Source organism: Pinus tabuliformis, chromosome 1_2, assembly GCF_031772625.1.
Source record: "Pinus tabuliformis cultivar Carrire ecotype Pingquan chromosome 1_2, CPIR1, whole genome shotgun sequence".
NCBI classification, from domain to species: Eukaryota; Viridiplantae; Streptophyta; class Pinopsida; order Pinales; family Pinaceae; genus Pinus; species Pinus tabuliformis.
Genome location: NC_142298.1, coordinates 332,577,137 through 332,592,374, shown reverse-complemented (window position 1 = coordinate 332,592,374; position 15,238 = coordinate 332,577,137). Strand labels below are relative to the sequence as shown.

The 15,238-nt window shown below is 38.9% G+C and overlaps 1 protein-coding gene and 2 pseudogenes across 1 annotated transcript; all 3 read right to left on the bottom strand.

Annotated features, from left to right (window-relative positions):
* Positions 1 to 3,674: 3,674 nt before the first annotated feature.
* On the bottom strand, positions 3,675 to 4,253 carry LOC149205715 (pentatricopeptide repeat-containing protein At2g33680 pseudogene; annotated as a pseudogene).
* Positions 4,254 to 6,994: 2,741 nt separating this feature from the next.
* Positions 6,995 to 7,693, bottom strand: LOC149205714 (pentatricopeptide repeat-containing protein At4g02750 pseudogene; annotated as a pseudogene).
* Positions 7,694 to 10,707: 3,014 nt separating this feature from the next.
* Positions 10,708 to 11,994, bottom strand: LOC149205713 (pentatricopeptide repeat-containing protein At2g13600-like). Its single transcript, XM_089397488.1, has 2 exons — positions 11,811 to 11,994; positions 10,708 to 11,723 (listed from the first exon to the last, which is right to left on the bottom strand). Exons 1-2 carry the CDS (start codon positions 11,992 to 11,994, stop codon positions 10,708 to 10,710), a joined length of 1,200 nt encoding a protein of 399 aa, XP_089253614.1.
* Between the last annotated feature and the right edge of the window lie 3,244 nt (positions 11,995 to 15,238).

The following is a 15,238-nucleotide window of genomic DNA, read 5'->3' as shown; positions in this document are numbered from 1 at the left end:
ACAACTGCCCTTACACACAGGATCATGTGAATGCAGTAGGCCAAAGCACTCAAGGAGTAAGTAGACACAGCGTGACAAAAATAAGCGGTTTTGAAGGCGCATGTTCAGCCTTGGATCAACGAGGCCTTCGTAATCACAAATGCAGGGAACGTAGGAACAGATATAGGGGAGTAGTTCTGACACCGTAGTCTCAGAACAATGCATACAAGAGATACAGCATGCAGCTGCTTAGTGTGCTGCCGACCTTGTAGCAGTCCAAACAGAGTTGGGAGGTCTTTGCACAAAGATATTTGCACTGACAGAGTGACTCGAGGGCAAGTCACGTTGTTTGTGTTGGGGGCCTATTAGGCGTGGGATCCCCCCCAGGCAAGTTTTGGGGCTTGAAGCCCAAGTTTTGACTAAGTCCAATGTAAAGACTCCATGATTTCTGGCCACAGACCATGAAGTTGTGATTGAGTCATAGGGTTGTCCGCCCTTATTTTAACAATGTAGTGTCGGCTTGAGAGTTCCACCCATGGTCTGCGGACCATGGGATTGTATAAATAGCGTGAGGCTCTAATTTGTAAAAGAAGAAGAATGAATGAAATATAATGGAATGAATGACAATGAAATGAGTTTGATCTAAGTTGTTAGCACCTAAATCCGCCTCAGGCTGAAAGAAGGAAAAATTCAGGGTAACCACAAACCACGCTCAGTCTTGTAGCTAGCCCTACCAAAACAGGAGAGGGCTCTCTTCGAGTCACACTCAGTGAATAGATGAACGAAAAGGACTGAGATGACTTTCCAACGAACAATTTATCTTAGGATAGTAAGTGAAAATGAACATAAAGAGGGATTTTTATGAATGAATGTGTTTCTGGGATGTTATGGGACCACTGGACCTCAATGAACAGAGAACTTAACATAAAGGCACAGATTATTTCATGAGGCAAGGTAGGCGGAAAGTATAGCAATTTTAGTTTTAAGATATGGCGGAATGGGGAGATTGATTAAGAAGGTGAAAAGGGCATGGACAACATGAATCCTTTTCAACAGAAGAATGAACAATGTACATGAAATTTTCCCACAGGTAGAGCAATAAATTTGAATTCTACCTAATCTCATTCGAAAAATTTCACCAGAAATGAAAATGAAATGAAATATGGAACATAACAAGATACATATGAAACATAAGAGACACACTTGCTACACTCACAACCACAGGAATCTCAAGAAACAGAGCCGCTGCCTTTCATTAATTCTCTGTAAGAATATACAATGCAGAAACAAAGTTTCTTTCCCACATTCTCCCAGAAGTTACAAGCCAGCCAACCAAAAAAAATTGCTTTGCAAATGGTTTGCATACAATATATAGAATGTTCCATGAAGAGATAGAACTCCCAAGGGTCACAAAATGAAGGCGAAGAGCCAAGCATCAGCTACAGGTGCAGCACCAAAAACATGACACATGGCTTGGGTGACCCTTTTCCTTCCTTTGCCACTTGTATAACTGACCATATGGAGTGAAAATATTTATAAAACCGTCGTGCTCCTCCTCCTGTGGGTCGCACTATTTTCCAGATGACTTTTCGAGGCCTTCGTGATGTCCAAATTGAGCGCAGGATAGCTTGGTGGAAAGGTATTTGAGTCTACTTTCCAACCCAAATAGAAGTTTTCGATTTCGAGTTCATTTTCCCTATCAAACATCAAATCTCCTAAGACTGGTTGAAATATGCCAAATGAGGCTTCCTCAAGGGAGAGTGTTGTTGCGGTCAACCTTTGAATGCCTTCCTCAATCTCAAATTATGCTTGTAATAGCTTATTGGAAAGCCTGTCCTTTCTACTTTCGATCCCAACTAGAATGTTTCAATTTGGAGTTCATTTTCCCTGTCAAAAATCAAATCTCCCAAGACTGGTTGAACTGTGCCAAATGAGGCTGCCTAAAGGCAGAGTGCTGTTACAGTCAACTTTTGAATGCCTTCCTCAACTCCAAATTGAGCTCATGATAGCTCATTGGAAAGATAATTGTCTCTAGTTATCATTTAAATTATCAAAAAATTCATGTGGCCAACCCAGCTAGGCGAAAACTTTATTTTCCCGCGCTCGCGCCAGAGGTGCATCAATTCTCCCAAGGCAATTGTATTTTTGACATTTCTTCAAGACCATGACACCTGTGTAAAAAGTGAAGGAGTGTTTTCTTCCTTTATTTTTTTTGGAAAAAAACCTCTCTCAGTTTTCCCGAATTCATCTTTTATTGCTCAGAAACATCATTTGAGTGAAACATATCCCCATGTGTGGGACAATGGATTTACTGAAATGAAGCGAAATGAAGGGGATAGGGAGTTTCTAAATTATTGAAGAAATTTTGGGAAGTATGGAGGGATGTTAGGAAGTAGGGGAAAGTGGAATATCAGACATTGAATGAGGGGAAGGGGTCCAAAAATGAAAAACACAGGCCCAACCATAGAAAATTGCTAGGTTGTAGCAAGAAACTAGGGTTTGTGCGAAAATGAGGAATTTGGGGGATCTTAGTGATGGGAAGAGTTTGATAAGGCACATTATGGATAGGGGAAGGTGTATGAACATCAGGATACAAGTTTTTTCGATGATTTGACCATCCAAGAGAAATTAGCTTCAAAACCCTAGGAGAGGAAAATGAACCTTGCCTAGGCGCTACTGAAGCACGAACAAGATGTGAAATGACCTAATGGAACTTGACATGATGATGAAAACCCTCTGAATAATGGTAGACTCAGCTGAATCGTGACATGGAACATCATTTGGACAACTTGGACAAGGGTAAAATCACACCCTAGACCTAATGCCTAGTGACCAAATTTTACTTGAAGACTCACTAAAATGATAAAATTTGACCTTGACACCTTAAAATCACTTATGTAAGAGCATGTTTGATCACTGGAGGAAGGCTGCAAATACTGACACTAACATTGGCTCCAATGGGGGATGGTAGCTCCTTGGAGGTGCCAAGAACAACAGATCTCTGGAAGATCTAGACAGTGCCTTTTGTCCATTGGGCTATGGAGTCCATTATTCTAACAAACCAACATGACTCAATTTATTAGCTGAAACTTGACTCAAACTGGCTCAATGCAAACTGACATGACTAAAAAAAACTTGACTTTGAACTTAAAACTTAAAGCTTGGTGGTAGAACATGACCACCTTTATTTCTTACAAGACTATATATCATCAAACTATATCAAATTGCCAATGTAACCAATCAAGAAGATGGCTTCTTGACTGATTCTTCCGATCAGATATTTTGGTCAACAATTGATGCCGGTAACCAAGCATACAAAAACATAATTGGCCATGATCTCCTTCATCACTTAATACTAGAATAATGACCTTCACTGCTATCTGCAACAAATCTGCCATCGGATCATGAAAAACATGAAGATTTACCTCCTGCTGAACAAACAAGATGTCTTTTTCTTTTGATTCTGATCTTCCTTCATAATGTACTTCAGAAAAAGTATGTTCCTGGTCCCCAAAAAATTCTGAACAAGCAGATGAGTGGATTTCCGCTTCAAAGAACACTTCAAAACATGAAATGGAATACATAATGGTCTGGTCGGCTATAGTTTGAATATATTTACGCCGTAAGGCGTTTCCCTCTAAGATTAACTCCCCAAATTGCTTTTGTGTCAAAACATGTGCCATTGGATTTTAGTGTTAGACGATTAGGTAATTCTTATCCGTTGATTTGAATTGACTGTTCGTTCGATCCTGCACTAACTGCGACTGTTCGTTCGATCCTGCAATAACTGTCCACTGCCGTGCCTCATCTGTTCTTCCATTCTCTGCATATCCCACAATCATAGAATTCCATGACAACACATTACTTTCACACATCCTCTCAAAGAACAGGCGCGCATCATCAATTTCCCCACATTTTGCATACATACTAACAAGGACATTGCCCACGTTTACATTTGACACAAAACCAGTTTTGACAGTGTGAGCATGGATTTGCTTGCCATCTTCAAGGGCTGCTAGGCTCGTGCATATGCCCAGGACACAAGTTAGGTTGGACTGGTTAGGCATTGTACCAGTACTAAGCATTCGGGCAAAGAATTCCAATGCATATTTGCCATGCTCATTCCGGGCATATCCTGCGATCACTGAAGTCCACGAAACTACATCTCGTTCAGGCATTGTATCAAACAGTTGCCGTGCATTATCTATGCTTCCACATTTGGCATACATGTTAATTGCTGCATTACCCACAGAAATATCAAATTGAAAACCCATTTTAATACTGTCAGCATGGACCTGCTTGCCTGGTAGCAAGACTTCAAGGCTGGCACATGCACTCAAAACACCGGTGAATGTAAATTAGTTCCGGTAAACACACCCCTCATGCATATAGGAAAAGAGATCCAATGACTCTTGAAAGCATCCCTATCCTATTCACATTTGTTTCCTCTGGATTATACAAACGATGGACCATAAATTCCAATAAGCAATGAGGGACAAGAAAAAGCAATAACCTGCAGAAGGATAAGAAAAAGCAATCAGCAATGAGGGATTGTGAATCTAAGACTTCAAGGCTGGCACATGCACTCAAAACACCGGTGAATGTAAATTAGTTCCGGTAAACACACCCCTCATGCATACAGGAAAAGAGATCCAATGACTCTTGAAAGCATCCCTATCCTATTCACATTTGTTTCCTCTGGATTATACAAACGATGGACCATAAATTCCAATAAGCAATGAGGGATAAGAAAAAGCAATAACCTGCAGAAGGATAAGAAAAAGCAATCAGCAATGAGGGATTGTGAATCTTAACAATGTTCGTCAACCGTGTTCCTACAGAAAGATTGATCAAAAGTTTGAATTTAGCTTGTTTTGAAAGTTTGAAGTTTTGAACTCTTATCAACCTACAATATAGCTGCTTATTGATGGATGCATCCTAAACCGTGTTCCTACAAAAAGATTGATCAAAAGTTTGAATTTAGCTTGTTTTGAAAGTTTGAAGTTTTGAACTCTTATCAACCTACAATATAGCTGCTTATTGATGGATGCATCCTAGCGAGGTTTGTCTTCCCTGTAACATCAAAAAAAAAAATTGTAAGTGTACCATTTTTAAATTTAGTTTACTTTACCCTAATGTGATGCATAAATTCAAATTCCATTTATATCTATTCAGTTGGACATTATATTTGTTTTGTCAGCCTACTTGCTTTAAAATGTCTGTCTCTTACCTTTGGGAAAGCTCCGTTCATAGAGTACTCGACACAAGATCAGAAAATATGATGATGCGTTCTGTGACTTTCTCCTGGTATGTGCCAAAACTCAAATCAGAAAAACTTAAAAGTTCAAGTTCATCACTTTCAAAAATGTTTAGCCACAAGCTTTCTTCTGTTAATAGAAATTATTAGATAGGCTTAAGATGCATGAGCAGAAAAACAATGGTGTTTAACAAAGATCCAAAAATCTATGAGAGAAGAACCCAATAATACAAGAGCTTCTGTAAGAAGTAGCAGACATACCTAGGCATCAAAGATATTCAGCTGTTTCATCGTTTCCTGTTAATGTGATAGAAATCAAGCTCTTCTAATATGTTTATACTAAGAATGGCATGAAAAGTTGTCCTAAAGGTGACATGCCATTTGAGAAGTGTTCTCACATAGATCGTGTACCTTGATTTAAAAATAAACAGGTCTGTGTTGTTGATGGCACCGTTTATATATCAGATAATATTTTGCAGTTTTGAACCTGTTGTCATTTCTCCAATATTACATCATAAATGAAGAATTAATCTTCCCTGTAACATCAAAAAAAAAAATTGGAAGTGTACCATTTTTAAATTTAGTTTAATCACATTAAATTTCTTTGATATTTTTATTTGTATCATTAATTGAACAACACTGGATTATGCTAGAGTCAAAACAGACCCCATTAAATTTCTTTAATGTATTTACTTAATTTTTTATTTGGATTTATGCTCAGAGTCAAAAAAGACCATATTAATTTATTTAATTTTTTATTCGTGTTACTAATTGAGCCATTCTGGATTTATGATCGGAGTTCAAACAAACTTTTCCAAGGCAAGTCATTTTTGGCTTTTTGTTTTGTTAGGTTCATAAATTATAGACATCCTTAATAAATATGTATCTGGAATGTCTGTAGATTCATATAGAGATTGCTTGAAAACATGGGAAAGGTTTGAAAAAATGTCTGTCTCTTACCTTTGGGAAAGCTCTGTTCATAGAGTACTCGACACAAGATCAGAAAATATGATGTTGCGTTCTGTGACTTTCTCCTGGTATGTGCCAAAACTCAAATCAGAAAAACTTAAAAGTTCAAGTTCATCACTTTCAAAAATGTTTAGCCACAAGCTTTCTTCTGTTAATAGAAATTATTAGATAGGCTTAAGATGCATGAGTAGAAAAACAATGGTGTTTAACAGAGATCCAAAAATCTATGAGAGAAGAACCCAATAATACAAGAGCTTCTGTCAGAAGTAGCAGACATACCTAGGCATCAAAGAAATTCAGTTGTTTCATTGTTTCCTGTTAATGTGATAGAAATCAAGCTCCTCTAATATGTTTATACTAAGAATGGCATGAAAAGTTGTCCTAAAGGTGACATGCCATTTGAGAAGTGTTCTCACATAAATCCTGTACATTGATTTAAAAATAAACAGGTCTGTGTTGTTGATGGCACCGTTTATATATCAGATAATATTTTGCAGTTTTGAACTTGTTGTCATTTCTCCAATATTACATCATAAATGAAGAATTAATGAATGAGGGGAGTTTAAATTATTATCATAGATAAATCATAATCCCCCGAAAATCAAATTCCACAATTGAGATAATGGAATCAGTATGCATCAAGAGCAACAATTTCACCCCCGATGAATTTGTTGTGGCAATGACAACAAATTCAAAGGTTTGTGACTATACAAGTAAGCAACCATGGAACTGTATTATCAAGCCCTAAGGCAACGTCCAGCTTCTCACTGTGGTGACAACGAAACTCTGTTACTTGCGCTGCTCCTCCACATCAAGCAGTACAGATTTTGTGTCAGGCATATATCCTGCCTCCTTCATCCGCTTAGACAAGTGATCCAGCATTGCATAAATTATTTCTGACTGTGGGTGTGATATATCTCCTACAATAAATTTGTGCGCCACATTATTGATTTCAATCCAACTACATCCATGATTCTTCTTTATCTCCCTATCTTTCATCATTCTTCTCACCTTTGCAACATCATCCCACTTGCCTGCAGCAGCATAAATATTTGACAGCAAGACATAGGTAGCTGCATTTTGAGGTTCCAAATCAAAAAGGTGTTCTGCTGCACGTCTGCCTATATCAAGGCTTCCATGGACTCTGCAAGCACCAAGCAAGGCCTTCCACAGAATAGCATCAGGCTCATAAGGGACGGAGTTGATAAGGTCCTCTGCTTCATCCAAGTGCCCTGAACGACCAAGAATATCTACCATGCAGACATAGTGCTCCACTCTTGGTCTAATACCATGATGCTGACTCATGGATAAGAAATAGTGCCAGCCTTTGTCCACTAGGCCTGTATGACTACATGCAGCCAGAACACCAAGAAATGTAACGTGATTTGGAGTCAAGCCTGCTTGTTGCATTTCTTCAAAGAGTAGTAATGCCTCCCTGCCATGTCCATGCTGAGCATATGCTGATATAATTGTGGTCCATAAGACCATGTCAGGTTTGTAAATTTTATCAAATGATAGCCGTGCATAATCTAGGTTCCCACATTTAGCATACATATCAACTATGGCACTTCTCACAAAAACATCTGACTCGAATCCCACTTTGATTATTTGAGCATGAAGCTATTTGCCCTGTTCTAGGGTTGCTAGGCCGGCACATGAACTTAAAACAACTGCCCAGGTGGAGTTATTAGGTTTCACACAAGATTGTCCCATTCGAGAAAAAAGCTGCAGGGCTTCCTCATCTTGTCCATTCTGAACATATCCTGTAAGGACAGCAGTCCATGATATGACATTTGCCTCGGGCATTTTCTCAAATAGTACCCGGGCATCAAATGTTTTTTTATTCCGAGCATATCCCACAATCATCACATTCCAAGATTCCACATATCTTTCAGGCATTTCATCAAAGAGTTGTCGTGCCTCATCTGTTCTTCCATTCTCTGCATATCCCACAATCATAGAATTCCATGACAGCACATTACTTTCACACATCCTCTCAAAGAACAGGCGCGCATCATCAATTTCCCCACATTTCGCATACATACTAACAAGGACATTGCCCACGTTTACATTTGACACAAAACCAGTTTTGACAGTGTGAGCATGGATTTGCTTGCCATCTTCAAGGGTTGCTAGGCTCGTGCATATGCCTAGGACACAAGTTAGGTTGGACTGGTTAGGCATTGTACCAGTACTAAGCATTCGGGCAAAGTATTCCAATGCATCTTTGCCATGCTCATTCCGGGCATATCCTGCGATCACTGAAGTCCACGAAACTACATCTCGTTCAGGCATTGTATCAAACAGTTGTCGTGCATTATCTATGCTTCCACATTTGGCATACATGTTAATTGTTTCATTACCCACAAAAATATCAAATTGAAAACCCATTTTAATACTGTTAGCATGGACCTGCTTGCCTGGTAGCAAGACTTCAAGGCTGGCACATGCACTCAAAACATCGGTGAATGTAAATTAGTTCCGGTAAACACACCCCTCATGCATACAGGAAAAGAGATCCAATGACTCTTGAAAGCATCCCTATCCTATTCACATTTGTTTCCTATGGATTATACAAACGATGGACCATAAATTCGAATAAGCAATGAGGGATAAGAAAAAGCAATAACCTGCAGAAGGATAAGAAAAAGCAATCAGCAATGAGGGATTGTGAATCTTAACAATGTTCGTCAACCGTGTTCCTACAGAAAGATTGATCAAAAGTTTGAATTTAGCTTGTTTTGAAAGTTTGAAGTTTTGAACTCTTATCAACCTACAATATAGCTGCTTATTGATGGATGCATCCTAAACCGTGTTCCTACAGAAAGATTGATCAAAAGTTTGAATTTAGCTTGTTTTGAAAGTTTGAAGTTTTGAACTCTTATCAACCTACAATATAGCTGCTTATTGATGGATGCATCCTAGCGAGGTTTGTCTTCCCTGTAACATCAAAAAAAATAAATTGTAAGTGTACCTTTAGTTTACTTTACCCTAATGTGATGCATAAATTCAAATTCCATTTATATCTATTTAGTTGGACATTATATTTGTTTTGTCAGCCTACTTGCTTTAAAATGTCTGTCTCTTACCTTTGGGAAAGCTCCGTTCATAGAGTACTCGACACAAGATCAGAAAATATGATGCTGTGTTCTGTGACTTTCTCCTGGTATGTGCCAAAACTCAAATCAGAAAAACTTAAAAGTTCAAGTTGATCACTTTCAAAAATGTTTAGCCACAAGCTTTCTTCTGTTAATAGAAATTATTAGATAGGCTTAAGATGCATGAGCAGAAAAACAATGGTGTTTAACAAAGATCCAAAAATCTATGAGAGAAGAACCCAATAATACAAGAGCTTCTGTCAAAAGTAGCAGACATACCTAGGCATCAAAGATATTCAGCTGTTTCATTGTTTCCTGTTAATGTGATAGAAATCAAGCTCTTCTAATATGTTTATACTAAGAATGGCATGAAAAGTTGTCCTAAAGGTGACATGCCATTTGAGAAGTGTTCTCACATAAATCTTGTACCTTGACTTAAAAATAAACAGGTTTGTGTTGTTGATGGCACCGTTTATATATCAGATAATATTTTGCAGTTTTGAACCTGTTGTCATTTGTCCAATATTACATCATAAATGAAGAATTAATGAATGAGGGGAGTTTAAATTATTATCATAGATAAATCATAATCCCCCGAAAATCAAATTCCACAATTGAGATAATGGAATCAGTATGCATCGAGAGCAACAATTTCACCCCCGATGAATTTGTTGTGGCAATCACAACAAATTCAAAGGTTTGTGACTATACAAGTAAGCAACCATGGAACTGTATTGTCAAGCCCTAAGGCAACGTCCAGCTTCTCACTGTGGTGACAACGAAACGCTGTTACTTGCGCTGCTCCTCCACATCAAGCAGTATAGATTTTGTGTCAGGCATATATCCCGCCTCCTTCATCCGCTTAGACAAGTGATCCAGCATTGCATAAATTCTTTCTGACTGTGGGTGTGATCTATCTCCTACAATAAAGTTGTGCGCCACATTCTTGATTTCAATCCAACTATATCCATGATTCTTCTTTATCTCCCTATCTTTCATCATTCTTCTCACCTTTGCAACATCATTCCACTTGCCTGCAGCAGCATAAATATTTGACAGCGAGACATAGGCAGCTGCATTTTGAGGTTCCAAATCAAAAAGGTGTTCTGCTGCACGTCTGCCTATGTCAAGGTTTCCATGGACTCTGCAAGCACCAAGCAAGGCCTTCCACAGAATAGCATCAGACTCATAAGGGATGGAGTTGATAAGGTCCTCTGCTTCATCCAAGTGCCCTGAACGACCAAGAATATCTACCATGCAGACATAGTGCTCCACTCTTGGTCTAATACCATGATGCTGACTCATGGATAAGAAATAGTGCCAGCCTTTGTCCACTAGGCCTGTATGACTACATGCAGCCAGAACACCAAGAAATGTAACGTGATTTGGAGTCAAGCCTGCTTGTTACATTTCTTCAAAGAGTAGTAATGCCTCCCTGCCATGTCCATGCTGAGCATATGCTGATATAATTGTGGTCCATAAGACCGTGTCAGGTTTGTAAATTTTATCAAATGATAGCCGTGCATAATCTAGGTTCCCACATTTAGCATACATATCAACTATGGCCCTTCTCACAAAAACATCTGACTCGAATCCCACTTTGATTATTTGAGCATGAAGCTGTTTGCCCTGTTCCAGGGTTGCTAGGCCAGCACATGAACTTAAAACAACTGCCCAGGTGGAGTTATTAGGTTTCACACAAGATTGTCCCATTCGAGAAAAAAGCTGCAGGGCTTCCTCATCTTGTCCATTCTGAACATATCCTGTAAGGACAACAGTCCATGATATGACATTTTCCTCGGGCATTTTCTCAAATAGTACCCGGGCATCAAATGTTTTTTTATTCCGAGCATATCCCACAATCATCACATTCCAAGATTCCACATATATTTCAGGCATTTCATCAAAGAGTTGTCGTGCCTCATCTGTTCTTCCATTCTCTGCATATCCCACAATCATAGAATTCCATGACAGCACATTGCTTTCACACATCCTCTCAAAGAACAGGCGCGCATCATCAATTTCTCCACATTTCGCATACATACTAACAAGGACATTGCCCACGTTTACATTTGACACAAAACCAGTTTTGACAGTGTGAGCATGGATTTGCTTGCCATCTTCAAGGGCTGCTAGGCTCGTGCATATGCCCAGGACACAAGTTAGGTTGGACTGGTTAGGCATTGTACCAGTACTAAGCATTCGGGCAAAGAATTCCAATGCATCTTTACCATGCTCATTCCGAGCATATCCTGCGATCACTGAAGTCCACGAAACTACATCTCGTTCAGGCATTGTATCAAACAGTTGTCGTGCATTATCTATGCTTCCACATTTGGCATACATGTTAATTGTTGCATTACCCACAGAAATATCAAATTGAAAACCCATTTTAATACTGTCAGCATGGACCTGCTTGCCTGGTAGCAAGACTTCAAGGCTGGCACATGCACTCAAAACACCGGTGAATGTAAATTAGTTCCGGTAAACACACCCCTCATGCATACAGGAAAAGAGATCCAATGACTCTTGAAAGCATCCATTCTTGGCATATCCAGTAATAACTGAAGTCCATGAAACAACATCTCGTTTGGGAATTTTCTCAAATAATTGGCGTGCATCCTCCATGCGTCCAATCTGAGCATATCCTGCTATCATTGTATTCCATGAAACTACGTTTCGTTCAGGCATTTTGTCAAACAACTTTTGGCCATCCTCTAATTTACTATTCCTGACATATGCAGCTAGAATCGCATTCCTGAACTTTTTACTAACGCAGGGCTTTATGCCTTCCAGTATTTGAACGAGGGTGATTAATGTGGTTAAGCACTGTATCAACCACTAAGTTAGGCATGTCTGACTTCTTCTTTTCTTTTATAGATTCTCATGAGTCTCATTCAAGGTTTTTGATAATATGCCCTCATTTAAAAGTTCATGACTCGGTAATCTTTCCTCTATTCATTTGAAGACTAGCCATGAGAGACAAGATGGGTAGGTGAAAGTGGCTTGCTGCTATAGTTTCCACCAAGTTTTCATTTTCTTACATAGTAGTTTGCCCAAAGGTGGGCTGGTGTGGCCCCACAAGGGGCCATTGATCAACTGATGCTGTCATGGCTGTTAAGCTGGGTTGGTGTGGCCCCGCAAGGGGCCACTGATCTGCTGATGTTGTCATGGCTGTTAAGTTGGGCTGGTTGGTCACATGGTGAGATAGAGTCTATGGAAGCACCTACCTTATGAATGTTGGTTAATGCTTGACAATTGAAGTATAAAGGAAGCATTTGTGGTCTTCCTTGTACTTACTGTTATCCTTCCTTAGATTGGAAGGTGGTTTATGCTTGGCACTTAAAAAGTATAAAGGAAGCATCTGTCGTTTTCAAGCCACAATATCAATTCCTTTTCTTTTACAACACTAACCATCTCTATCTCCAGTTCATGTTTCTTTTGAATATGTTTACAAAAACCTAGTTGTTCCGCTTTTTTCTTTACATTTTGAAGCTTCTTAGAAAGGATTCACATTTTTGTTCATGTAATGTGAGTATCTTCATTTCACTAATACTGGATTTTATTTTCTATGTCTGGGTTGCCAAACTGCAGTTGTTCAAATGAAAATGGTATGTTTTTAGGCCTCTTCGTTTGAGAGGTCTAGATTCCAGATAGATAGGCAAGTGATCTGAAAGAATTACTTTGAAACTTCACATTTTTGTTCATGTAATGTGAGTTTCTTCATTTCACTAATACTGGATTTTATTTTCTATGTCTGGGTTGCCAAACTGCAGCTGTTCAAATGAAAATGGTATGTTTTTAGGCCTCTTCGTTTGAGAGGTCTAGACTCCAGATAGATAGGCAAGTGATCTGAAAGAATTACTTTGAAGCTAAAAAATTCACAAGGCTTTCCTAATCTTGCAGAAAATGGTTCGCCCATATTAAGTCATAAGGATGAAAACCAAGCGAGATAATAATCAGCTAATACAAGTGACTATTGTTGAAAAATATTTCTAACTCTCGTTTTACTTTGACATTATTATATAATCAAGAAAATGTGGGAAAGAAGGCTATATTACAAGCCCATTAGATGAAGTTGGGGTAGATTTTATGGTTTGAAACTAACTCAACTGAAATTTTCTACATTGTTTTTATCAATATGAAAGCCTGAGAAGATAGGTGCAGGTGAAGCAATGGAGTTTTGAAATGGGTATATTTTATAGTCTAACACTAACAACCAAAATTTTCTACATTGCTTTTATCAATATGAGATTCTGAGAAGATAGGTGCAGGTGAAGCAATGGAGTTTTGAAATGGGTAGATTTTATAATCTAAAACTAACTCAAGCAAAATTTTGTACATTGTTTTTATGAATATGAGAGCCTGAGACTATAGGTGCAGGTGAAGTAATGGAGTTTTGAAATGGAAATCACAACAATAAAATTCTAAAATGAAACAACAAATGGATTTGGTACAATTTTTTTTTTGTTTGTTCCATTATTGTTGTATCTATGAATGGTTTTTCTGCTTCTTGGCTTCAATCATGACCATTTGGGGTGGCCTTCTGCACTGATTTCCATCTGCTTTCATCATCATGAGCTAGAGAGTCTATGATGTGTTTTGTCTTATAAGTCAGTTCTATACAATGTTCAGATTTCAAAAGATTTCATTCATGGCGTTTCTGCTCCTATAATTTCAATCAGGGTGGTCTCTGAATATTGCGCTTCCTTGTGCAGTAAATTCACTCTACATCATGGGGGAAGCTTACACACAGCTGGAGCTTAACATCATCTCAACTCAAGATCTGAAGGAGATGCATCTTTTTGGCATGATGCAGACCTACTGTGTTGTATGGATCAATTTCAAGAAAAAACTGACGACGCAAATTGACAGAACAGGGGGCGCAAACCCTACTTGGAACAACAAGGCCATATTCAGAGTGGAAGAGAGTTTGCTCCGCTGTGAAACCTCTGCTGTGATTATGGAGATATACTGCGTGGGTTGCCTCAGGGATACCCTGCTAGGCACTGTGAGGGTCTTTCTTTCCACTCTCCTCAAGGGCTAAGGGAGCACAGATTTCAATGGGATGAGTTTCTTGGCACTGCAGGTCCGTCGTCCTTCTGGTCACCCACGGGGCATTCTCAACCTTGGCACCATGATTCTTGATGGAGTAGATCTTCACAGAATGAACAGATTCATCCCTGCAACTGGGGGGCTATGGGTTTCAGAGATTTGATGGGGAATCCTATCCAACCCAGGCCTTCATTTGTGAGAAAATTACTGTCCATTGAACCTAATAATGTTGTTGATGCCCAAGAACAGCAATCCCGCTGTCAAGACTTCAACAGTAGTGCATGCAGGGAACAGGGCAAAGATCAAGAAAAGCAAAAAGATGGTGGTGAGATGGTTGAGAAGGAGAAGGAGAAACTTGTTGGCTGCTATCAGATTCTCATCGCCCCAAAATTGAAAAGGAATAAAGTTGGATTGAAGAATGGGGCTGCAAAAATTCATCTCAGTCCATCTGACAGTAACATCTGTGCCAAGGAAGATCAAGATCCTGTTGTGGCTTACAACAAAGCAATAGCAATTTATGCATAGTGTTATCATCAATAATATTATTGTGCAAGAATACGTTGGTTTTCTGTTATTATATTCTTTGTGCAAGTGCCTTCAATTCCTAGTTGATTCGTGAAGTGCTTATTATGGCATACATAAAAATTTTGAAAATCACGAGCCACTGTGGATGAAAGACTGGTTTATGTAAAAGTTTGAATAGATATATGAATCTGAAAAGGGCAAGTTCACTGCCTTCAATCTGCTACTTCGATATATATTCTTAGCCTATGTGGATGAACATTGGTTTGTGTAAAAGTTTGAATAGATATGAGTCTGAATTTTGCAATGGGCATGTTCAGTGCCTTCAGTCTGCTACTTTGATAGATAGTCTTAGCCA